The sequence below is a fragment of the Siphateles boraxobius genome, unplaced genomic scaffold, assembly GCF_051911475.1.
Source record: "Siphateles boraxobius isolate OS27281-9 unplaced genomic scaffold, OSU_SipBor_1 35, whole genome shotgun sequence".
Taxonomy (NCBI): Eukaryota; Metazoa; Chordata; class Actinopteri; order Cypriniformes; family Leuciscidae; genus Siphateles; species Siphateles boraxobius.
Window position 1 is genome coordinate 16,702,962 of NW_027508975.1, and position 27,120 is coordinate 16,730,081.

General features: G+C 39.7%; 1 protein-coding gene across 50 annotated transcripts in view; it reads left to right on the forward strand.

Moving 5' to 3' along the window:
- Positions 1–25,087, forward strand: part of rims2b (regulating synaptic membrane exocytosis 2b) — a 240,779-nt gene extending 215,692 nt beyond the window's left edge. For all 50 annotated transcript variants that reach the window (XM_077196592.1, XM_077196603.1, XM_077196620.1 and 47 more), the window contains 5 exons: positions 17,554–17,695; positions 17,875–17,987; positions 20,126–20,227; positions 20,339–20,478; positions 23,056–25,087. In XM_077196592.1, the coding sequence (XP_077052707.1) occupies positions 17,554–17,695; positions 17,875–17,987; positions 20,126–20,227; positions 20,339–20,478; positions 23,056–23,262 (704 nt within the window). In that variant the 3' untranslated portion in view covers positions 23,263–25,087. The remainder of the gene's footprint in view (positions 1–17,553; positions 17,696–17,874; positions 17,988–20,125; positions 20,228–20,338; positions 20,479–23,055) is intronic.
- Positions 25,088–27,120: the final 2,033 nt, after the last annotated feature.

The window sequence follows — 27,120 nt, forward strand, 5'->3', positions numbered from 1 at the left end:
AGCTCCACGTGGTTTGATTTCCATTACACGAGAGTAGATGTTAAAACTTCATGCTGATTTGTACTCGGCTTTCGCCAAGATAAGCACCAACTAAGACGTAGCTTTACAGTAACCTATGCTTCTCCATCCATTTACGCTTCTTTCCATATGGTGATGTAAATCTCCCTGTGTCTAGTGTTAACACGCGTCAGCACACACAACGGCTGCAACCACAGTGCGGTCCCCCCATAACAACCGTCTGGATTGAGCTGAGTAGGGAACATCTCTAGGGTCTTCAAGTGGGCACCTTCCGTCCTCAGTGTTTCGTCGACTAGCCCACGACACCTCAAGAGGGCTTGACAGTGACTCTGGCGTCCCAGAGTCACCCCCCTCCGTCCCCCACTCAACTCAGCCCAGCTTACTGACCTTTACCTCCCTCCTGCTGCTGAGGTTGCTCCTTCCTCATAGTTCACATGTGACCTAACCACAATCTCTCACAATCTCTCCGCAACCCGACCATACGCGCCAACCCGTTTGACTAAGGCTGTCGAGCCCCACTGCCCTCATTAAAGCAGGTTCAGTGGCAACGGTTCCGTATGGCATACCACCTGTCCAGACACCAATCCTCATTCAAACAAAATACACAGGAACATAATATTACAATGCAAACTATACAAATAAACCAACAGACTCTTCGAGTTTTCAAGAATTCTTCGAAACCGTAGCGTGGCAGCCTGTACACAGTCTGCCAGAATCTTTCCGTCTCAACCACAGCCAGTTGCTGCTCCTCTCTGCTGCTTCAGATAAGTTCTTTACTGTGCGAGGCAACTCTTGGCCACTGAATCCGATGTCTCTGAGGAACCGGGTTGTAGAGTGTGCCACAAATCCTCGACAACCCACTTCCACTGGATAAACCCTGACTCTCCATCTTCACTGTTCTGCTTCAGTGGCCAGATGAGCGTCCCGCAGTTTCTTCCTCTCATATGCCTCATCTACAGCATCCTCCCATGGCACTGTTAACTCTATCAGTTGAACAATGCGTGCTGATCCAGACCACAAAACAATATTTGGTCGGAGGTTAGTGGTGGCAATCTCAGGTGGAAAAATAATCCGCTGATCAAGATCAACCAGCATCTTCCAGTTCCTAGCCGCTTCCAGTTGTCCTGGACGAAAATTGGTTTTAACACCTTTTCTTGGTGGTTGCTCGCCTGGACGGAGGAATATTGTCTTCTGTGTGTAATGTTTTGCTAGAACAGGTGGCAACTTATTGGTCATGTTACGCTTATCTTCCAATGCTGAACCCAAACATCACAGTACTTGGTCATGGCGCCAAGTAAACCGACCCTGGCTAAGAGCCACCCTACATCCTGTCAAAATGTGCCTTAATGTGGCAGGTGATGAACACAAAGGACAAGAGGTATCCTCTCCTACCCAGAGGTTTAGGCTCTGTAGTGATGGGAGAACATCATATGTTGACCTGATAAGGAAACTGATCCTACTCTCTTCCATTGACCAAAGGTCTTGCTAGCCCATCTTGCGTTGTTCCACACTCTCCCATCTCATCCACTCTCCCTGCTTGGCCTGGGAAATGGCCTTTATACACCTCATCCTCTCCTCCTGCTTTCACACCTCTTTGACTAGCAGCTTCCTCCTTTGAGCTGGGGCTGCCTTGTGCCATTTAGGAGGAGCTAAACTGAGCCCATAACCCCCTCTTCCATGCTGTACCTGTCCCACGATATCACCAATTTGAAGGGCCGCCTTTGCCTCTTCCACAGATTTCTTTGCTGACCTGTGATTTCTTTCATTATACTGTGAAATCGTTAGTGTATGATTACACTGGTCAAAGCTTCTCTTTAGATAAAGCAGTTTTACAGCATTTGCCACATGCAAGTGTGTAAATTTCCCTCACAGATGCCCCGTTGCTGTCCGTTGAGGAAAAACTGTTGTGTTTAAAAGAGGTTTGCTGCTGGAGGCCAATCCTTCAGCACTTGTGTTGATTTGACTGGTGAGTTGACATAATGGGCATTATTTCACTTGAGTGATCTCATCTGTGTTGGCAATAACTCAAACGCTCCTCTGGCTTTGTGTATTCAGTATGTACAATGTGACCACAGGCGTGCAAAAAAAGAAGTGCTCTTAATTGTAGTGAATGTGCTTTTGTAGTGTAGGTAAAATCTTAAAAATATAAAAGGCCACTCAAGTGCACTTAAAGAGAGTACACTTTCATGACTACAAAAAGTGCACTTTGAAATAATGTCAAATTAAGTTTTAATTTAAATACATTTTAAACCATTAAGTTTTATTAATTTTTTTTCATGCATTAAAGTACACTTATGTTGATGTGTTGACTAACATACTAAAGCACATGTAAAGTACTAAATTATAATTTTAACCATAGTGTATTATTCAATATTAAATTTTAAGTTAATATATTTGAAATGAACTAAATTGCAACTGCATCATTTCAAATGTGTAATAACATGAATATAAATGACATTAAAGTAAACATTATATTCAGTTCCCACTTTATTATTTTTCTCTTAAAGTATATTGTTTTCATAATAAGTTTTTAAGTATGCTTAAGTGTACTCATTTTTGTAAACTTTGTGGTGTCATTGATTCAGCAAATCAGCAGTATGTTTGGCTACTGACTGTTGATAAAGGGAGAATTTACCCCAAAATTAAAAATGGCCATCATTTACTCACTTTCATGTTGTTCCAAACATGTATTACTTTCTTACTTCTGTGGAAGATAAAAGATGTTGAGAAATTTTGGTAAAGTTTTTTTAAATTATTATTATGTTAATTATTTAATTAATTATTTAATTAATTATTCATTATTTTTATTTTTTGGCCATACAATGTTACCAAAACTGTTTGCTTACAAACAATCTTTAAAATTATTCTTTTGTGTTCAGGAAAACATAAATCCAGATCTAAAAGTATAGTGTTTAAGACAGCTATACATGTTCTACTATATGATTGTCGTACATCCACCAAGATCCCCTTAAATAGGTTGTGGATATTTTTGTGGCGCAGTAATGATTCACTATCCCGCTGTACAGATTGACATGTTTCCATACTTAACAGGCTCATTCTCACACCCGATGCTTTTTTCTCACGTATTTAAAGATCCTCTCCTTCCTATTTCCTGCTGGATCAGTCATATACAGCCAAAAATAACCCTCCTCATTCCTCCGATTTTCACACACAGGCACACACAGTCTGAAGGAAGATACACTGGCTGTGTACGTCAGTATGGCATGATGTAAAACTCTGCTGTTCATATGTCGCTTGAGTGGCACCTAATGATGTATGTATATTAACCATAAAAATAACACAAAACCACAAAGAATATAAAAAATTGTTCTGTATTACATTCTTGATTTCATTTAAAGTGCTTAACATTAGCTGTATGATTTCAAGCAACATTCATGGAAAAATGCTGTGAGATAATTTTTTTAGCAAACAGTACCAACAATATTTTTCTGACCAGGCCATTGTCTTTTTTCATCCTGTCCAGTTTATCATTGGTTGTGATATTGCAGTGTGTTTGTTTCAGGGATTTTGAGGTCATTAGTTCAGTCAGGTAGTGAGGACCTGTTGTTAATTCGTCACACCTTTTCTTTTTTCTTTTTTTTTTTTCAGAAAGATAACATGCTGTTTCTAAGCTATTTTCATTTAAAGCTACATTACAATAAAGCTACCAGAATATACTAATAGTCTGGAAATTAAACACAACTGCAGAATAATCAAACCTGGTTTGTATATAAGTTTGTAAAGTGTCGTTTCTCCTTGTAATTGGAGACGCATAGTTCTCCAGAGTTGTGATGACTGTTCCTTTGAATGTTGCGTGTTGCACCATCACTGATTTGCAAAGATTATTTGTCCACATTGTTCCGCTTTGTATAACTATTAGAGTGATTATTTCTTCCTTGATAGTAATAGCACAGTCTTGTGATCTGTGTGTAGAGCTTCTGAAAAATAAGATCTGATGATGACAAGGACATTAAACTGAGGTGTATGATTCAGCATGTGACAACATCCAGCACACACACCACTAGAAAGTTACAAACCACTTTCCAGTGATTAGTGTTGTAGCGCATTGATCATTGTTTGTCAAAGTCACATTTGTGTTATTTTTTCTTGACAGATGAGTGGAGGTAAACAACAAAGAGAGTTGTCTCTCTCTCTCTTGTAGCACTGGCAAGTCTGTTTGATTTTTAAGTGAATTTGTTTGTCCTGAACAGTCCTCTCTCATATGTAGTTTTTGGTAAGTCAGTTTAAGATGGTTCTTGTATTAAACATATTGTAAAACAAATACATTTTTAAAAAATCTTGTAACTTGACAAATAACAAAAGTGGCTTTCAGGAAACTCTACATCTGCACTGTTATACACCACAAAAATAGGGCACATCAGAAGAGTTTGTCTTAAGCATTTTTATCTAAAATTACAGTATTAAATTAAGTATACAGTAGGTAGCCAACCAGAATAATACTTTTATTATTATAGTAAAATTTACCACCGTTCCCGCGGCGGTAAATTGTGGGTGTGTATTTGCTGCCCTTTACCGCTGAGAGGCGCTGCAATCACAGACTTTGAAAAGTGTCAGTTTATTCTCTCTATTGCGTAATCTGCCGCCGCGCCACGGCTCATAGCGATTAAAAACTGGTAGCAGATGAATTCAAGTGAAACATTGTAGTTAAACTGATTCATAATCACAATACTGAAATTAAATTGAATAAATAATGAAAACATTTCAAAATAAAACACTGCAATAGAAACATGTTAGGTTACATCAATGAGGCTTTGCAAGAGCACAAGACGTTATCTCACCAGCGTAGCCTGCTGACGGTAGGTCTGTGGTCAACGCAACAACATGAGCCTTGCGTCGCTTCAAGCGAACCGAGATCGAATCTCATTGAAGCCTACATGGCATGCAGCCTTTTATGTTTTACCGGTCTTGGTGCTTAAATAGGTAACCGTTTATAAGCGAGTTTATTAACTGTTTATTTATTTAAAGTCAGGCGTTTTGTTTAATTATCAATGGCACATTACAACATAAATGTGCTACATTCCAGTAGAGCCACTGCACAGACGACAAAACTGATGAAGGAAGATTGTCAGCCGATCGCGTCAGAAAATGAAAATGAAGAAGCTTGTCTTTAATGTCTTTATTCAACAGATCCATACATTGAACAAATCAGAAAACGACTGATTTTGTCATGGCTACACAAAATAACAGACTAACTAAATAGTATTGCTTTCAATATGAAAACCAATGAAAATGTAAAAGAAGAATAAAATTAATAAATTTTGAAACCACATCGCACATTTCAAGGTTTAGATAAAGTGTCGGTGTTACGATGCAGCAAGGAAGAAGCGGAGAGAGAATCCAAATGCAAGCACTTTAATAAAACAAACAGGTAATCCACCGTGACATACACCGTGACATAGCCGCCCCCCTATGGGCGGCTCCCGACGCCCCTCGAAACAAAACACTAAAGTTCAGGAGGGTGGTAAAGTGGAGGCGGTCTTGGGGGAGGGACGGAGGGCCAGGTTCGTGGAGTGAGGGCGGACCTGGACCGTGGGTGGAGCAGGCTGAGAAGGCGACCCCTCGGGCGGCCAGGGCGGTGAAGATCCCTCGGGCGGCCAGGGCAGTGAAGACCCCTCGGGCGGCCAGGGCGGTGAAGACCCCTCGGGCGGCCAGGGCGGTGAAGACCCCTCGGGCGGCTAGGGCGGTGAAGACCCCTCGGGCAGCCAGGGCGGTGAAGACCCCTCGGGCGGCCAGGGCGGTGAAGACCCCTCGGGCGGCCAGGGCGGTGAAGACCCCTCGGGCGGCCAGGGCGGAGACGACCCCTCGGGCGGCCAGGGTGGTGCAGACACCGGCTCAGGAACAGCAGACACCGGCTCAGGAACAGCAGACACCGGCTCAGGAACAGCAGACACCGGCTCAGGAACAGCAGACAACACACACACTGGCTCGGGAACAGACAGCACACACACTGGCTCGGGAACAGACAACACACACACTGGCTCGGGAACAGACAACACACACACTGGCTCGGGAACACACACTGGCTCGGGAACAGACAACACACACACTGGCTCGGGAACAGACATTCCACACACTGGCTCGGGAACAGACATCCCACACACTGGCTCGGGAACAGACGTCACACACACTGGATCGGGAACAGACGTCACACACACTGGCTCGGGAACAGACGTCACACACACTGGCTCGGGAACAGACGTCACACACACTGGCTCGGGAACAGACGTCACACACACTGGCTCGGGAACAGACATCACACACACTGGAACAGCAGACAACACACACACTGGCTCGGAGGCGGCCATCTTGTCCGTAGACACTGGCTCGGAGGAAGTGACGTGAACAGTCTCTGGATCAGCAGCAGTGATGTGAACAGTCTCTGAATCGCCACACGTGACTTGAACGGTTTCTGGATCGGCAGACGCGACTTGAACAGTCTCTGGATCGGTAGACGTGACTTGAACAGTCTCTGGATCGGCAGACGTGACTTGAACAGTCTCTGGATCGGCAGACGTGACTTGAACAGTCTCTGGATCGGCAGACGTGACTTGAACAGTCTCTGGATCGCCAGACGTAATTTGAACAGTCTCTGGATCGCCAGACGTGACTTGAACAGTCTCTGGATCGGGAGACGTGACTTGAACAGTCTCTGGATCGGCAGACGTGACTTGAACAGTCCCTGGATCGGTAGACGTGACTTGAACAGTCTCTGGATCGGCAGGGACCAGCGGCGAGGACTCTGGGCTGACAGGAAGTACAGGAAGGACTTCCAGGCATTGCGGGACGCGGGAAGTCCTCTTCCTCCTCCGTCTCCGAGAGCGAGAGTGCGCTGGGCTGGACGGGACCAGCGGTGAAGGCTCTGGCTGGACGGGACCAGCAGTGAAGGCTCTGGCTGGACGGGACCAGCGGTGAAGGCTCTGGCTGGACGTGGCTGACGTGAAGCTCTGGCTGGACGTGGCTGACGTGAAGCTCTGGCTGGACGTGGCTGACGTGAAAATCCAGCTGGGCGTGGAGGTCAGATGATGACCTGGCGTACCGTGGGAGGAAGCTCTCCAGACATCGGGAGAGTGCCTCTCTCCAGTCCAGACCAGAGATATTTGGAAGCTCCCTCGGGCTGACCTCCTTAGCCCCGAGCCGGTAACACAATTTAATAGCCTCGTCTCCGAGGGAGCACGAAGAAGCAAGAGGAATAAATCCCCACGTGAACTGAAATAAATCAGGGCTATCCAGGGCCAAGGCTGCGATCTGACCCGCGAATTCCCGGCTCATGCTGGGGAGATCAGACGAGGTCCGTGCTGCTGGATTCATTTTGGTCGGTCGTTCTGTTACGATGCAGCAAGGAAGAAGCAGAGAGAGAATCCAAATGCAAGCACTTTAATAAAACAAACAGGTAATCCAATGGACTCAGGACAGGAACACGGAACAGCTACCAGCAACATCAAAAACAACGACCGACAAACATCAACTGAAGAACAAGGGTAAGAATACACAGGCAAAAAAGCTAAACAAGATAACAAGGGGGCGTGGCTAATCAGAAACACATGGGGAGACTAATCAACAGAACGGGGAACAGCTGAACATGTAAAGACAGGGAAACACATGACAGACAAGAACAAGGAACAAAACACAACGCCCACACCGTGACAGTCGGGACAGTTTATTTATTTAAAAAACTTAAATAAATTACATCGAGGTTAGAGTTTATTTCCTTTACGATGCAAAATAAGAAACAATCTTATTCTTGTGACATTTTAAATTTGTATTGCAAAAGAAATTGCAACTAAATTAAACAATTAAAACAGTACAAAACGAAAATAGTCCAAAGCAACATAAATTAAGAACATGCGTTTTCATTTGTCTCTCTAGTGCGCTGGATCTCTTTTTAGCAAGTTTATTTAGTCTCCCTCACTGCGCGCGCCGGGTCGCTCTCGAAATTAAACATTTCAGGGTAAAAACACATCATACAGCTGATAATACTGTATATGTCGCTGTGTGTCATCCATACAGATCACGAAAAAAACTAACAAATTATTTAGCCTTTGTTGCTTCAAAGACACAGCATGCCTTGTTGATTTCATCTTACAATAAAACGAGGTTGATTGCGAATTAAAGAGCTCTGTATCTGCTGATCACTCCCATTCGTTTCTTGGCGTTGCGTTTCGTCAACAGTTCATGTTTAGACAATGCCAGATTGTCGACAATCATTCACACTGCTCAAACATTCTAAAACTCTACAAAACCAGTTGAAACAACTACATTGAACACTTCAATTGAAATTTTGTGTGAAAAAACTTTAAATACAATAAATAAACTACAATATTTATAATTTAATAAGATATAGGGCCTACATTTGGACACATTGAGAGATTTATCCTTAAAAGAATTTTGCCTTTGCATGCTCATCAGGCTGGCTATCCGACACTCTCCATATGAAAGACGGAAAATTAACACCTATTGTCCTGCACGCACGATAAAGCACTGAACTGAACTGTCCCTCCAAACCCCACACAGGCTGAGTTTGAGACTGACTTAAAACAAAGTGAAGTTGCAATTCACACTTAAATCGCTATTCTAGACATTATAGCATTAGTCTTTTAAAGTGTTTATAATGAAGGAATTACATAATTTAAGCTACATGTAGTGATATTTCTGTCATAGAGGGTTTATTAGTAAGTATTTCATTATTTCAATAATTGAATAAATAAAACGCTACTTCGGTTTGGGCCAGCTTTTTCCAAGCAAAACTAATTACAATCTTCAAAAACATTTTCATTTGTTGTCATAAACAAAATGCTCAACTCAATATTAAATTCCACAGAGATCTTTGGATCCTTACAACCAGGGTGCATGCGATTTGCGAATAAAGTTTTTAAAAAGAATTTTATTCAAATAAATCTCGAACAACAGTGCTTCGTGGTGCGGTTGTTAAACTAAATAACATGTATAGAATAATTATGAACTTAAATTAAACAATATCGGAACATTTCGACAAATAGATTATTTGATCTGTTTTTACATTTTAATTTAGGGCGATTTTGCCTACATTTAATTAGAGCGAGATTTTCACCCTTGCCTTTGTCCTTTCCTCACTGGGAATCGCTCTCATGATAGGTAAACATGTTTGAGTAGATCCTCTGTACCTCACGGTTTCAGATTACATAATCAGATAACATTTATTAAATATTTAGACATTTAAAGGCTTTAGACATAGCCGATTTCTTATCGTGACTGAGCTGAGGCAAGTGCATTTTCGGTTCATTTTTGTGACGCGCAGTTCCCGACGACAGAGAACTTTTGTCGTTAGCCTAATATGAATAAAAGTTTACAGTTTTGAACGATGTAGGCTACTCTACTCTTATCTGTGTGACCAAAAAATTACGGAGTAGCCTATTAAGTTGTTTTAGCTGTTATGAGACAAAAAAAATCCAAATGAACACGCCGCCGCGTTTGTCGAAGACTAATTCAACATGCCAGAATAAAACTCGACTTTAGAACAATGCATTGTGTGGTGTGCCAAAACACTTAATTATAAACTTCAATATTTCATTCAAAATAATCTCAAAACGCTTTGTGACATTTTGAAAAGCTTGCATGCATGCATTAAGGCCACTGGAACCATGAACGTAACTGAAACACTGGTTTGGATTTTATTGTTTGCCGTTTAAACGTGCGTTTAATTGGCTATAAAATGCATTAATAGGCTAATATAAAATTTACAATTGTCCATGTTTGTTCGGGATTTGAACCCGTGACATCTAAATGATCGAAACGTAAGTTCTACCACTCGGCTATGAATTCACTCACTGAGAATTGCCCAAACGTTCGATTCTCCAGTGTGTGTTCGCTCACATGAGCGAGAAGCGCTATTCATTCGTCTCAGTCATTCCTCAATATAATAGTAAAAATAATCAGATTCATTGCACCTAATTTATTTTTGTTTGTTATTTCTGTTATTAATTTGTTTTTTTCAACATATCTCTCAAAAATTATAAAATATATCTCTGCTAAATTCAAACGTGCTTTCACGCGTTGGTGGTGCTGAGCCAGAGAGTTCAGCGCTTGTCATATTCAGTGTTTTCAACCACATAATGTTTATTTTGGGATTCAGACATTTAAATACACATAAGTACTAGCAAAACAATACATTTATAGTTTGTAAAAAACACACGGATGTCTATGGACGTGGCATTAACAATCCTTTTAATTATGAATTGACGAGGTGTTTTATTCAGGTCAAATACACATTGTATACACATTGTATAGGTAACTATAACATCCGGCCACTTACATTCATGTATTTGAAGGAGTGGGTGAATTTACGTGTTGTAAATCCGATAGATGCGATTCTCTGAATTGCGGTGCAAACTAACATGGTGACGCCCATCGCGCATCACAGATCAAATAACATGATCATTATAAAGTAGCCTGGGAAAACCCAGACGAACTTCCGGCAAATTTAGATTTGCTCTGCAAGTTAGTCTGGCGAAGAGCCCATTCAAGTTCATTTCCAATCTTTCCAAATCGAGGCACCAATCACAAAAATTGAGGCGGGCTTTACAAGATGACGATCGATCTGATTGGTTTTAAGGTCTATCCCAATTGCTTACAGAGGCATTTGAGCGACGTCTGTTGGTGACGCCCCTTTGAAAATGAGCTGTGAATGAACCTTCCCCAGACCCTAACTCAGTTACGACTGAGAAGGATCTGGTTTTAACCAGGCTAATTATAAAGGTTTTTAAACGACAAAACGCATTCACTTACACATATTTGAGAATCGTAATATCAGGTAGTTGATGACATAATCAACAAGTTTGTGAATATTTTGAATAAAATAGGAAGAACTAAAGTACATTTAGAGATAGATACAGCGCTGTATACAAAATACATTTGTCATACAACACTATTGTGGCTGCGGATTGTCACGTGACAAGCATGACGCGTCCCATGGAAATTATAAGGTGATACGTTTTAAAATAGCTGTCGCCTTAAAAAGCTCACGCTGGGGGATCAGCTAGAATATTTTAAACTTACATGTGAAAGGGTTAAAAGGCAGCAGAATTGTGTCCACCTAGAACAGCCTGTAGAGCTGGGTGTGCCTATGGTATGATAGGTTATAATCGAGTCTTTAACCTGAAATTGCCCTAAAATGTTCTCTAGGTAAGCAGATCACTAGGGTTTGGAACTGATACATGAAAAACAGTACCATGAAAACTTTCCCAAAGCGCTTTGCTCAGTAGCAGAGACTTTCTAAACACCCTGTCAAAGACTGTTTTAGAGGATTGTGTAAACCACTTGTTGTGGAATAATGGACTTGCGTTTACGGTCTGTGTGGTCCAGGTGTTAATAACATGCTGACCGCTCCACCAAGTCCATCTGTTTCTTTGGAGAAGAGGTTAGGGGTCATAGGGTCAACACAAGTCAATATCTCAGGACATGATATGATGGTAAAGAGCCATTTCAACACCTGGTTGTTATTCAAGAGACTGTACTTAATGGACCATTAAAGTTCTCCTGAGTGTGTTATTCCTTCTAAATGAATGACATTGTGGAATATTCCATTCATGTGTTACAAGGATTATTTCAGGTTTATTTTAGTCTATCTTCAGTCTAAATATATATATATATATATATATATATATATATATATATATATATATATATATATATATATATACAGGTCCTTTTCAAAAAATTAGCATATTGTGATAAAGTTCATTATTTTCAATAATGTAATGATAAAAATTTAACTTTCATATATTTTAGATCCATTGCACACCAACTGAAATATTTCAGGTCTTTTATTGTTTTAATACTGATGATTTTGGCATACAGCTCATGAAAACCCAAAATTCCTATCTCAAAAAATTAGCATATCATGAAAAGGGTCTCTAAACGAGCTATTAACCTAATCATCTGAATCAACTAATTAACTCTAAACACCTGCAAAAGACTCCTTAGGCTTTTAAAAACTCCCAGCCTGTTTCATTACTCAAAACCGCAATCATGGGTAAGACTGCCGACCTGACTGCTGTCCAGAAGGCCATCATTGACACCCTCAAGCAAGAGGGTAAGACACAGAAAGAAATTTCTGCACAAATAGGCTGTTCCCAGAGTGCTGTATCAAGGCACCTCAGTGGGAAGTCTGTGGGAAGGAAAAAGTGTGGCAAAAAACGCTGCACAACGAGAAGAGGTGACCGGACCCTGAGGAAGATTGTGGAGAAGGACCGATTCCAGATCTTGGGGGACCTGCGGAAGCAGTGGACTGAGTCAGGAGTAGAAACATCCAGAGCCACCGTGCACAGGCGTGTGCAGGAAATGGGCTACAGGTGCCGCATTCCCCAGGTCATGCCACTTTTGAACCAGAAACGGTGGCAGAAGCGCCTGACCTGGGCTACAGAGAAGCAGCACTGGACTGTTGCTCAGCGGTCCAAAGTACTTTTTTCGGATGAAAGCAAATTTTGCATGTCATTCGGAAATCAAGGTGCCAGAGTCTGGAGGAAGACTGTGGAGAAGGAAATGCCAAAATGCCTGAAGTCCAGTGTCAAGTACCCACAGTCAGTGATGGTCTGGGGTGCCATGTCAACTGCTGGTGTTGGTCCACTGTGTTTTATCAAGGGCAGGGCCAATGCAGCTAGCTATCAGGAGATTTTGGAGCACTTCATGCTTCCATCTGATGAAAAACTTTATGGAGATGAAGATTTCATTTTTCAGCACGACCTGGCACCTGCTCACAGTGCCAAAACCACTGGTAAATGGTTTACTGACCATGGTATTACTGTGCTCAATTGGCCTGCCAACTCTTCTGAACTGAACCCCATCGAGAATCTGTGGGATATTGTGAAGAGAAAGTTGAGAGACGCAAGACCCAACACTCTGGATGAGCTTAAGGCCGCTATCGAAGCATCCTGGGCCTCCATAACACCTCAGCAGTGCCACAGGCTGATTGCCTCCATGCCACGCCGCATTGAAGCAGTCATTTCTGCAAAAGGATTCCCGACCAAGTATTGAGTGCATAACTGAACAATTATTTGAAGGAATTATAAGAGTAAGAATTATTTTGACTTTTTTTGTATTAGAAACACTTCTTTTATTGGTCGGATGAAATATGCTAATTTTTTGAAATAGGAATTTTGGGTTTTCATGAGCTGTATGCCAAAATCATCAGTATTAAAACAATAAAAGACCTGAAATATTTCAGTTGGTGTGCAATGAATCTAAAATATATGAAAGTTTAATTTTTATCATTACATTATGGAAAATAATGAACTTTATCACAATATGCAAATTTTTTGAGAAGGACCTGTATATATATATATATATATATATATATATATATATATATATATATATTTCTTCAGCAAGGATGTATTAAATTGATCAAAAGTGAATAAACATTTCTTAAGCAGAAAATCAACATATTAGAATAATCTCTGAAGGATCATGTGACACTGAAGACTGGAAAAAATGGCTGTTGAAAATTCAGCTTTGTCATCACCAAAATAGAAAGGCACAACGCCGGATGGTCACGTCCGATGTATAGTCAGGGAAGATCTGGATCCGCTTTTCTTTATATTCCAAAGGAAACCTGTCCCGGCTCAGACAAAGGATTACATTTTCACTGTGTCCCCCCCCCCCTAGACACAGTGAGTCTAATGTCAGATCTGAGTCTTCTGTCTGCGCTATTGCAATATTAGTGTTTAATATAAACTGCACATTTATTAGCCAATGGTTTGCATTACAGATCTCAACCACAGTTATTTTTAGTGCTTAGATGGTATTTTAAGTTCATTGGATTGTTTACTTAAAAAGAAATGACACAAGTGAAACGTTGTGGGAAGTTTGGCTCTGTTAGACTTTATGTGCACTACACTATTTGTGTTACTGTCAGACATGTTGAGGTTTGAGCGGTGATATGAGTCACAACTGTATTCTTCAGACTTTAATAGGAAGGTTTAAGACGTTACTATTTTAAGCCAGTATGCAGCAGGGGTGATGATTTCAACATACCCACAATAAGATATTTATAACTTACAGAAGTGTAGATTAGATCTCATATTTAAACTAAAGGTCTTGTCTTCATTAAGGTGCATGCAGTTTCTATTTGCCTAAAACACCATAATGAATGGAATTTTCACGCTTTAGGTTGTCGTCTCATTTCTGTTCAGTAACAAAACCAAGCTGCTAGTTTTCACTTTGTTAATGAAAAGGCTAACTGAGTAGAACATTGCAATTTTTGCAATTCTTGTAACAGGTTGTGATATTGCAGTATGTTTGTTTCATGGGTTTTAATGTCATTAGCTCAGTCAGGTGGTGAGGACCTGTTGTCACACTGTTTTCCTCAGAAAGATAACATGCTGTTCCTTGGAGCTATTTACATTTGAAGCTAAATTACATTAAAGCTACCAGAATATACTAAAAGTCTGAAAATAAATCACAACTGCACATCTGCACATATTGGGTGTGTATATAAGTTTGTAAAGTGATTTTTCTTACCTGTAAATGGAGACGCATAGTTCTCCAGAGTTGAGACTGTTTCTATGGATGTTGCGTGTTGCACAGTCGCTGATTTGCAAAGATTATTTGCCCACATTGTGCAACTTTGTCTAACTATTAGAGTGATTATGGTTCTCTCACGAGAACTGAGCTAAGTTCTATTTTACAGTCGGATATATCTTAAGTGAATGTAAACAGCAGGGAGAAAATCGGATGTGTGTCGGTATATTGAATCTGTGCATTAGGTGACAGCAGCTTACCTGCTGACATTTGTCTCAGTAATGTCAAACAACAAAAGACAAAACGAAAATCACACACTGATCTTTACTGAATAACTTCAGTAGCATCAGTACATGTTTAATTCATAAAGTGAAGTCTATGCAGTTTATTTTTACATTTGACTATTCAGTTTCTTACTGTTAAATATACCTAGCTGAAAAATTAAAGCACTGCTTATTTAATTTGTATATTATAACGTATTTGTCCTATTATAACAATTTAACGAAGATCACAGATGGTAGAAGTTCTGGACCTTTTTTTGCTGCCTCTTTTGGTCAAGAACCACACAGTTATATGTGAAGAGCAGCTTGACTGGCAAATCGTAAATACTTGACTGTAATTCGATCAATCTTAGATTGTGCTGTTTAGGGGCAGGGTTATGTGAGATAATGTACACTAACGTTCAAAGTTTGTGGTCATTCTAAGGTTTTAATGTTCTTGAAAGAAATCTCTTACCAAGGCTGCATCTTTTTATCAAAAGTACAGTGAAAAGAGTCATATTGTAAAATATTATTACAATTTAAAATAACTGTTTTCTTTGTTGATGCATTTTAAAATGTAATTTATTCCTGTGATGTAAAGCTGAATTTTCAGCAGCCATTACTCCAGTCTTAGTGTCACATGATCCTTCGGGAATGATTCTAATATGCTGATTTGCTGCTCAAGAAACATTTCTTATTTTTATCAGTTGAAAAAAAGTTGCTTTAATCTTTTTGTAGAAAATGTGATGGACTTTTTTTATTCTTTGATATTAAATGTTCAAAAGAACAACTTTAATTTGCTATAGTTTTTTTGTAACAATGTAAAAGTCTTTACTGTTACTTGCTGAATTAAAGTATTCATTTCTTTCAAAACAAGAATATCTTGCTGGGTAGACTAATAACAAATGTGTGTCCTTAGTCTCAGAAGTGATGTTAAATCAGGAAATCAATCTTATTAGATTGAGAAAGTGTTTTCCATCATCGGCAAGGTACCACAGGCATCATCTCCATTTTAAGGAAGATTGACTTCATGTCTTCGCCCATCTGTTGTTCCTGTTCACTCTGCTGTACAGCTGCGTGCACAATACAATGTGACATAAAAAGCAGTGATGTATAATTTACATGGTAAATATAGCTTGTTTCTGGAAAAGCTGCATGAGAACAGCTGAATTATTGTCAAGCTAATAAAAAATATTATCAAGATAGTAGCTTTACTACTTATAACCACTCCTCAACACTATTGTGCACATATAATTGTGCGTCAGTGAGGATGAGAGAGTGTGTGTGTGTGTGGTGACTGATGAAGCTGCAGTCAGAAGGCAAGTCATGTGCATGTGTTTGTGTTCAGTCATATCTCTAGGCAGAGCTCTGTCTCCTGGAGAAGCGTTTTAGAGGTCTTTTAGTTTCTGTGCCTCTGATTGGCCACATCCTCTGTGAAACACGTGCACATGTCACCGTCTCCCCCTCCCACCCCTTTAGATGGGAAGTAGTGCGCTGCAGAGGAGAGAGTCAGACAGTCATCCTCACCGCATATCAACCTGAGAACTAATAAGACTCGCAGCTGCTACCGAACACAATCCTGCCAAACTTTTTTCTACAAAACCAACTCACAGCATCAGCTATACATATCTGCCACCCTTCTTCAGTGTCCTTTGAGGTGTTTGAGAGTGCCGGGGTGGTAAAATGGGCAGACAAGGGCAGGATGGCAGCGCCGCTGTCCCCGGCATGCGGATACAGCGCTCGCAGAGCCGGCTCAGCCTGTCTGCCTCCTTCGAAGCACTGGCTATCTATTTCCCCTGCATGAACTCCTTTGACGAGGCAGACGGAGGTAAGAATGAAGTTAAATATCAGGTGTGCTTCAGTGTCTTGTGTTTTTAAAAGCTTTATTCGTCAGCGCAAAATTTGTTTGTGAAGGGTTTGTGACCATCGGAAAGCCAGAGAGACGTATATGAGTGATGTATGTTTGTGTCGATGGATGGATGGATGTGTAAAACCTGACTGGGGGACACAGGATGTCCTGCTGCTCAGAGTGGCAGACTTGACGCCCCCTGCTGATCATAACATGTCTTTTTTTTTTTTTCTCATTCAGTAGTTGTCAAGTTTTTTTTCTTAAAGGGTGAAATGTATTATGTTTTCTAGTGCTAAAACACTTTCTCCAAACCAGTTTGATGGGCAGACAACTATAAATAAACCATTTATGTTACTTGAAGAGCATGAAAACTGTTGATCTGTGGTTCTTGAAGATTGAATGGTTCGACATGTTGACTTCTGGCTCCACTTCCTCTTGCATAAGTTTGGGATGGAGCTATGAGTTTGCTAAACTAATGGCAGATGCATTTGTGCTAGCAGTGTTCTAGTTCAGACCAGCTCATACATGTTGGGAGTCCAGACTGAAACCTGAGTAGGTTGAGTCTGAGTAAAGACAGAGACCTGAAGAGACTCTGAACAATTCAAACAATGTAAATATTCTTTAGGGGGAATGGAGTCTGGTTTCATGTCAGTGTGACGCAAACAGCGTGCACACAGTTTGCTCCAGTCCAGAGATACACAATAGCTCAAAGCAGATCATATGCATGAGTTGAAGTTCTCCTGACTGGACACGGTCTGAATCAAAGTCAAGACCGAGTCCAAATGCTCATAAGACCAAGACCACAAAACTACTCGACATGGACTCAAAACACTGTGGGGTGGAACGGGTGGTCATAGTGTCACGCATTTGTCTTATTTTCTCATCTTCCCTTCCCCTTGTTGTAATTTTCAGAGGAGGGTAAGAAAAAGAAGCCAGTCCGGCTGGCAATCCAGCGGAGTGTGGAGACGGGTTTAGCCGTTGAGATGAAGAGCAGGATGACACGGCAGCCCAGCCGAGAGACCACGGACGATGGCGAAAAGGCAAAACCTGGAAAGTAAGTGCTGTAAAAATCTATTTGAATATGATGGTCCACCACTCCATAAATCACATGATGTCATCACCACCATTGCTGGTTGGCTGGGTTTGCATCAGTGATGATATCTTTTAAGAAATGTGTTGCAAGAAGCCTTTAGCACTCAGTTTACTGATTTTCTGTCGATTATCTATTAATAGTCTAATCTTCCCTGGAGTGAAGATCTCATCAGACAGCCAGTTCACTGAGTTTTTGGATGGTCTTGGCCCAGCCCAGCTGGCAGGGAGACAGACATTGGCCACACCTCCAATGGGTTAGTATCATAATAATAATAAGTTTTAATTATATAGCGCCTTTCCAGGGCTCAAGGACGCTTTACAATGAACAAGCAACAATAACGGCAATGGACAATGATAACAAACAAAACAATGGGTTCAGTTATATAAGACACTGTCAAACTTCAGTTTTGACAAACATTTAGCGTATGCATACAGCCAAACAGATATCCTTCTTGGATATCTGTTATAAATACTATAAAGTATTTATAATATACAAAGTATACTAGAATAATTGGGCTATGCGCATACAGTATGTGTACTATGATGAGATTTACATTATGCAAACTGTATGCTTTACATATGCGTAAATATCGGAGTATACGTTGGGCTTAAAGGAATAGTTAACCCAAAAATGAAAATGATCTCATAATTTACTCACCCTAAAGCCACCCTAGCTGTTTATGACTTTCTTCTTTCAGCCGAACACAATCGAAGTTATATTAAATAAAACTTCGATTGTGTTCGGCTGAAAGAGGAAAGTCATAAACACCTAGGATCGCTTGGTTACGGTATAATTTTTGATCAGAAATTAATCCTTTAAAGGGGTAGTTCATCCAAAAATAAATAGGTCAACATTTACTCAATATCATGTTATTCTTTGGTTAATCTTTGAAACACAAATGAAGAGATTTTAATGAAAATGAGAGGTTTCTGATCCCTCCATTTGAAATTTTTGCAAAGAAAAAGATTGCAAGAAAAGTATCATAACTGTCAATATGATTCTTAAAAATCACATTCACATAACCAAATTTAGTAATCAAACCCTTATGTAAGCATTTGTTTTTTATGTAACGAAGACGACCTAGTAAGAGCTGTGCGAGTAAAACCTCACTCCCTTGTAAATATTTCCTCTTAACTGATGTTGGCCGACAGGATTTGTGATTTACCATTCTTATTGATGCTTAAAAAATAAGGGACAGTAGACTGTTATGGTCAAGTATTTGGTTTAATAAATAATGCCAAGTTATAACATTACAAAACATTTTTAAATTCTAGTAGAGCCTCCATTGTGCTGTACCATAGCTGACAAAACTTTCTGAAGGTGCTCAATGTATCTGTTAAAGCGGTTTTTGTCAGGCTTTTGAGGTTAACATGAAGTCTCAGAACAGTATCAGGATACATATTCATTAAAAAACAAGTTTGATTGCAAATAAACAAGCTCTGTATCTCCTCAGCTCAGGCTCCGGTTCCACTCAAATTTGTTTCTATAAAGTTGGCAAGGGCACTTGTTTAGATAATATAAGATTGTTGACAATCGTAACACACTGATTAAAAAATCTAAAGCCAGTTGAACACTTGGATTGATCACTTCAAACGATTAAATACTTTAATGTAAAACCTTAAGCTTAATAAAATTACATTTGGACACATTGACTTTGCCTTTGCTTACTCTGTTTAAAACACTTATTATCAGGCAAGCCAGCACTCTTTGTATGACAGGTCGTTGATTTACACCTTGTATTGCCCACCCCCACCGTGAAGCTTACTGAACTGTTCCAACCCCCATATGTGTTTGGGGGCGATCGAGCGTCTGAGGCTACTAAAAACAAAGGGAAGTTGCATTCAAACAATTCAGACTGAAATTTTTAAAGCGTGTAGATATTGAAGGAATTAAACAATTTACATGCTTTAGTATTTTTTTCTTTTTTTTCATAAAAGTTTAATATTTGTTAAATAGTGGACATTGGTGAAATAAGGTGGACCAATGCCTACTCTCAAATTACAGCATTTTACAATACATGTGATGAAAATAATTTGACAATTAAGATTAGTTAAATGTGATTTATTGTCAGTCAACAGTTTCATGAAAACAAAATCCATTCATAAATAAAATAACCAATGAACAGAATAAGAACAGTTAACGAAGATAAGTAATCATAGGCGGAGCTCCGTAATAATATTTGGCATTCAATAGAGGGACAGGAACCTCTCAGGTTTCATTAAAAATAAACTAAAACCTGAATAATGACAGAATTGTGTGGTGAAATATTCCTTTAATATTGAAAATGATTTGTCCATAGCACTGTAATAACACTGTGTTGCCTTTCATCAAATAGTTTCTATAAAGAGACCCTTTGTCTGCTCTAAGAGTTTGGATGTGGTTTCTCCACAGGTGACATCCAGATTGGTATGGTACACAGGAAAGAAAGGCTGGATGTTGAAGTTATTCGGGCTCGAGGCCTGGTGGGCAAACCAGGGAACAAACAGACCCCAGGTACACCTCATTACTCAATCTGATCGTGACACAATACCACTTTTTAATAGTCCTGTTCTAGGACTTTTTTGTGAGGTTTATATGTAAATCCCTGCAATCTTTCATTTGCAGCACCTTATGTAAAAGTATATCTGCTGGACAATGGGAAATGCATCAACAAAAAGAAAACGCGGACAGCTAGAAAAACTCTGGATCCTCTTTATCAACAGCAGCTTCAGTTTGAGGAGAACCCTGAGGGGAAGGTTTTACAGGTAACACCATAAGTGCTGCATTTTATTTTCTCACTTTACTAAGTATGAACAACATGTAAGGCAAAAAAGTGTCAAGTCAAGTCACCTTTATTTATATAGCGCTTTTTACAATACAGATTGTATCAAAGCAGCTTCACAGTGATAACATGAAAATAATATAACAGTGTTTGTTTCTAAAAGAAAATTGAGTCAACGTCCACCTTAAGTAAGGCAGATCAATAATATTATTGAATATTAAATGTCCCCAACTAAGCAAGCCAAAAGCCAAGGCAACAGTGGCAAGGAACCAAAACTCCATCAGGTGACAGAATGGAGAAAAAAATCCTTGGGAGAAACCAGACTCAGTCGGAGGGCCAGTTCTCCTCTGGCCAACGAAGGAACAGTGCATGATTTATGATTCGGGCAGCATTACAAGGCAGATTGGATCGGAACATTTAGAATATTTATCCATTTCCATCTTTTCGAAGTCCAAGTAATCACTCCGGTGTTGAGACGAGTTGTTGAGGATCAGTGCCGTCCACCATAGAGGGTCCATGTCGCCGGTGTTGAGTCGTCTCTTCACAGGCTTTGTGATTGGGGTATCTGAAGTCTCCGTGAAAGGCTGGATACAAACTGGAGCTGATGAACGCCGTTTTTCTCGGGACTCGCATCCCGAGATAACAGCAGAAAAGCAAAAAGGGAAAATAATTAGCGTAGCTGCTGTTCATAATGATTTCAATAACACGGGCGCAAATGATAAAAAACATGAAGACAGTGATTCTTGCGTCCCAGAGTCACCCCCCTCCGTCCCCCACTCAACTCAGCCCTGCTTACTGACCTCTACATCCCTCCTGCTGCTGAGACCCAACCACAATCTCACAATCTCTCCGCAGCCCAACCATACGCGCCGACCCGTTTGACTAAGGCTGTCGAGCCCCACTGTCGTCGTTAAAGCAGGTTCAGTGGCAACGGTTCCGTATGGCATACCACCTACCGCAAAACACAATATCTACCCAACCACCCGTCATTCACGCAATATACACAGGAATGTAATGACTGTAAATACTATGCAACCTATACAAATAACCTACAGACTCTTCAAGTTTTATAATATTAAATGCATTTGATCTGATTCAGCAGTGGTATAAAAGGTAAGCATTATGTAAATGCTTGGCTAAAGAGATGCGTCTTTAATCTAGTTTTAAACTGGGACAGCGAGTCAGAGCCTTCGAACAATATCAGGAAGGCTATTCCAGAGTTTTGGAGCTAAATGTGAGAACGCCCTTCCTCCTTTAGTGGACTTAGATATCCTAGGAATGACCAGAAGCCTCGAATTTAGTGATCTTAAAGAACGCGATGGATTGTAGGGCGATAGAAGGTCCATTAAATACACAGGAGCTAAACCATTTAGGGCTTTATAGGTCAGTAATAGTACTTTGTAATTGATACGGAATTTGATAGTTAACCAGTGTAGAGATGATAAAATTGGTGTTATATGATCATTTTTTCTTGACCTAGTAAGAACTCTAGCAGCTGCATTTTGCACTAACTGTAGCTTGTTTATTGAGGATGCAGGACAGCCAGCTAATATAGCATTACAATAATCTAGTCTCGAGGTCATGAATGCATGAACTAACTTTTCTGCATCAGAAACAGATAGCATATTACGTAGCTTTGTAATGTTTCTAAGGTGGAAAAAGGCTGTTCTTGTAACATATGAAATATGATTTTCGAAAGACAAGTTGCGGTCTAGTATAACACCCAGGTCTTTTACTGTAGTGGATAAAGTAACAGGACATCCTTCTATATTAAAGTTGTATTGTAAGTGAGTTTGTGGGTAGTATTTTGGACCAATAAGTAATACCTCCGTTTTATCTGAATTTAGTAGCAGGAAATTACGCGTCATCCAGCATTTTATATCTTTGAGACACTCTGTCAAATTTGATAAGTTAGTGTTTTCATCTGGCCGTGATGAAATATATAATTGAGTGTCATCAGCATAACAGGGGAGATTAATTCCATGTTTTCTTATAATATTACCAAGTGGGAGCATATATATTGAGAATAGCAGAGGGCCTAACACCGATCCTTGCGGCACTCCATAGTCTACTGACGTTATCTTTGATTTTTCCCCATTTAAGTGTAGTAGAGAGTGTGTACTTGAAAGTGTCATGAAAGGCAAATTAAATTTCTTTCCTAGTGTTTTCTTTTGATTTTGAGTTAGAGTTGTTTTCACCACATTTATGTATTATAGTATTTATTAACATTTTAAAGTGTTTTTTAGTTATTTTTACATTTTCAGTTTTCATTTTAATTTTAGTTGAATTTTTAGTATTTTTTTTTATTTTCATTTTTATTTAGCTTTAAGTTATTTTTATTTCAGTTTTAGTAATTTTAATACTTCAAATACTTTTATTTTAGTTATTTGCCAAGTTTCCATTTTTTATTGAACTTTTTCATCTAATATTTATATTTTATTTTATTTCAGCTTTATTTCAAATCACTATTTTTTTTTAATAGATTTAGTTTTAGTTGATGATAATGCACCACATCCCTGGAAACTCTTTGACTAATCATGTCTTTCTTTTCTTTCTACAGATTATTGTTTGGGGGGACTATGGACGCATGGACCACAAGTCCTTCATGGGAGCCGCCCAGATCCTGTTAGACGATTTAGAGCTGACCAACATGGTGATTGGCTGGTACAAGCTCTTCCCTCCCACCTCATTGGTGGACCCAACCTTGGCACCTTTAAGTAGTAAACCTCCAGATTCAGGCCTGGACAGTTCCAACGTTCGGTCGTAGCGGCACGAGGAGGTGAGCGGTAGAGAGCAGCGTGAGTAGCTCCAGCACTGACAGAGAGGAGAGGGTCTCGACGGTTCACGTCCTGGTTACACTGCATGCTTGATGTTGTGTCCTCTGAGCCCATGCAACAAGAGGCAAATAAAAGGCCTGCGTCCTTTTGCCAAAAAAATAAATGAAATGAAATTGTATGCTGCTGTCGCACGCAGGGAAAGAACGCCACAGGAAGTCTCTCCATTCAGCTGAAGAGATGCAGCCAGGGATTCGGCAGAGTCTGACTCTTAACAGTAGAAAAAGGAAGACACTGTTTTACTCTGGCTGTTTACTCTCTGTTGTATGCAAAGAGATGTCAGTGTTTCTTACCTAGAACTTGATGCGTTGTAGCCATTACCACAAGCCAAGCTGTCAAAAGAAGATCTAGAAAGAGAGAAGCATTTGGCTAAAATGGAATAGGAAAGAGTAACCTAGGAGAGATGACGTCCTCATGGGAATCATAACTACATCAAGCCCGATCTCCACTGGATCGATCTTCAAAGTTTGGTGATGAGGAAATGGATACGGCCAGAGATCCTGTTTGATTCAGGACACAACAAAATTCTGAAAAAATAAGCATAAATAAATAATGGACCTTTATGTGCTCCGGTATGATGTTCTCTTTGTTGATGTACTGTATGAAATTTATAATTTTTTCTTTTTTTTTCTTTTTCTTTTTTTGCATGGATGCAAAGTTGTTTAAAAAAAAAATTCTATGGTTATTTTCCTCGAGACTTGCAAAAAAAAGGGGGAAAAAAGAGAGAGAGGAAGAAACTTATTTAAGGATGACCAGATCAGCCATTTTCAACAGTTTGTATTATTTTTAATATGAAATTCTCTAGTGCATGATTTTCAAAGGGACTGAATGCAAAATGATAACGACGTGATTGTCATCCTTTAGAATATTCTTCTGTATTTTTACAGATCTCGGTTACAGGTATGACCTGGTGAGACTTTGTATCTCATATTATTAACGGGAAAAAAGCAAGAGATGGTTGAGGAAAACAATAAATGTACAATATTTATTTCGATATAAAAATGTAACATGAAGATTGTACATTTCTCCCTTCAAATGCAGCCATAAATGTGTTCATGTGGAGACAGAGCTGTAGATTATCGTATGGGTCTGTCATGATCCCACTGTGTTCCGCTACTCGAGAATGGCTCATTCATTCAAAGCAAGCATGTTGAAAAGGGTCTGCAACATGGATTGAGCACACCATCTGAGTAATACAGCATGTTTTGATAGAGACATCTTGGAATTTTTTTGCAGTTTTATGTACAGTGCATGTGGACCGGAGGCTCTGTCGTCCCTCCCCCCATGCCCCGATTCAGTGGCGTCCACGGATTCAGGTCGGGGTCGAGGTTTTGTGGCCGACGGTTCAAACATTCAATGCAACATTCCACCTCTTGGCACTCATCTTATCTTGAAGTTTTGAAAAGAAAAAAGGAAAAGAGAATCAAACAGACAAAAGAAAAAACATGGGGGGGAGGGGGTTCAGAAGAAAATTTATATTTATTCAAGGTTGACTTGAAAAGGTTGCAAGTATATTTTATTTTATTTTATTATTGTTATTAAGAAAATGTTATAAAAATGGATCCCATTGGATGGTGCTGTACAAGTCTCTGATCTCAGAGTGGACTGAACAATGTTTATACACATTGTGTTATTCAACACAACAGACACTGGTTGTCGAATGAGGAGTGATTTACAGTTTGTTGAGATGGGAAAATTGCCACACAATATGAATTTTTAATTGTTTCTTGTTTTCAGAGAATAAAATTCATTTACTAATTCCTGGTTTTGTCTGCTATTGTTCCCCAAACCTGCCCACTAACCTTTTAAAACCTGTTGTGAAGGCCACAGACATTACAACATGACATACTACAGCTTAAAATACCAAAACATTTACTTTCATGGATTGCAGGATTCTCCTTTAGGTCAAAATACCAATTTAATCCAAATGCCAATTTAAGTTGAATGTTACACTGAAGATGAGGCACATCGATAATTCCAAAGAAGGGTTCAAATTTGTCACAGTTTGTTTTACAAAGTAATAATTAATTAAATAATATATCTTATCATTACAATTTGACTTGCCTTGTCACATGCTTTGACAGCCTGTGCTGTTTAATACATTGGATACATGTTTTTCCAGCGATTAACTTACACTCAACAATTCTATATCCTCATCTGTAAAGGTTAAAAATTAAGTTTTTCCATTTTTCATAAAGAAACATACTGACCATAAGCAAGTTTCCATCAGACTTCAACTGAGTGCAAGCGCTTCTGTCATCAACAAGATGAAGAGAAATTTTCAGTCATGTGACTTTTCCACTCATCCATATGCTGAGCAAATTAATTACTGTAAATACAAAAACACATGAACAGAGCTACCAAGAAAAAAAAAAACGGTTGATCACTGGTTTTGATCTGTTACCAAAAACATTTTTACAAATGTCAGGTTAGCACAGGCACATCCAAATATTACATTTGTGCCTCGCTATGGTCATAAATATGGCAGATGAGCAGAAAAGTTGTGTGATTGCCCCACTCTCTAATAAAGTTTAAAATAATATTCATCTTATTAAAATATGTGTGTTTGACCCTTTAATTTGGGTTTGGGCATTTCATTTCGGTTAAAATGCCCAAGTAATGGTGTTTTTTTGTTTGTTTTAAAAAAAAATCTTACATTGACATGATAAAGACATTAAAGTAATGTTAGAAGAGTGAATGTGTGTGTTAACGTGGAAATTAAGCAGTCAGTCAAGTTAACATTATTTAGTAAATTGATTTCCAATCCAATAAAAAATGATGTGGCAAACATGATAAATGTATCCATTTAAAAGAATATATATATATATATTGTTACAGCTTTTGTAGCAATAGGGCGCTGCCATCTTAAAGAACTACAGCATGTGAGGTCACGGGGTTGGTTGGATCCATTGGATTCATGAAGATTATTACAGTTTTGATTCTGGTCTTTGATTTTTTCTGCTTAGTTGCTGAAATCATTACTAGTAATAGATGAACTTATGATTTCAGTCACTAAGTAGTTGACCAATAGAGGGATGTCAGTAGTTGACCCTAGTGTTATTTGCAAGCATAATACAGGCTGACAAAAAACAGGCAAACAAAAATAATTCAGGACTCCAGCAGTGAAGGAAACGATGGTTAAAAAATGTATTGCACTGAAAGCAAAAGGATAAAAAAGATGATGGCAAGGAAGGTGACGGGATTAGGGATACCGTTTGGAAATTTTCCAAATCCTCCAAGTCCTGATCCTCTGAACATGCCCAGCCGCCAGCATGTTCGAGCTGCAGACTGTGTGACCCAGGGAATGAGGAAGCTTCTCTTTCTTTGAAAATATGGGTACCGCTGCCTCTTGGTAGAGCAGCAGAACAAAAATAAAAGGAAAGAAGAGATTCTCCACTGCCATCCCTGGGACGTTTCGAAACCTTCTTGGGGTTCTTAACACTCGCATAATGAGCAGGCTCCTTTGCTTTCCTGTGGGAAGCTCAACGCTGTGGCCGGGCTATAGGCTTGGGCTGCGGTGGAGCTGGTGTGGCAACCGCAGGTGGATACCCTCTGCGGCCTGTAAGTGGAATCATGCTGAGGCAAGATGTGTTTAATTGCCTCTGTTCACTGCTTGACTGCCGGGAACTGCTTGGCCAAAGAGGCCAACTTGCGAGTTGAGGTCAAGAAAGCAGACTTTGTCAACCTCCCTAATCTATCCAAGGTTGACCCAGAGATGGTGTCCCTTGACCACCATGGTGGACATCGCCTGGCCGAGAGCCTGCGCTGTGACCTTCGTTGCTCGGAGAGTG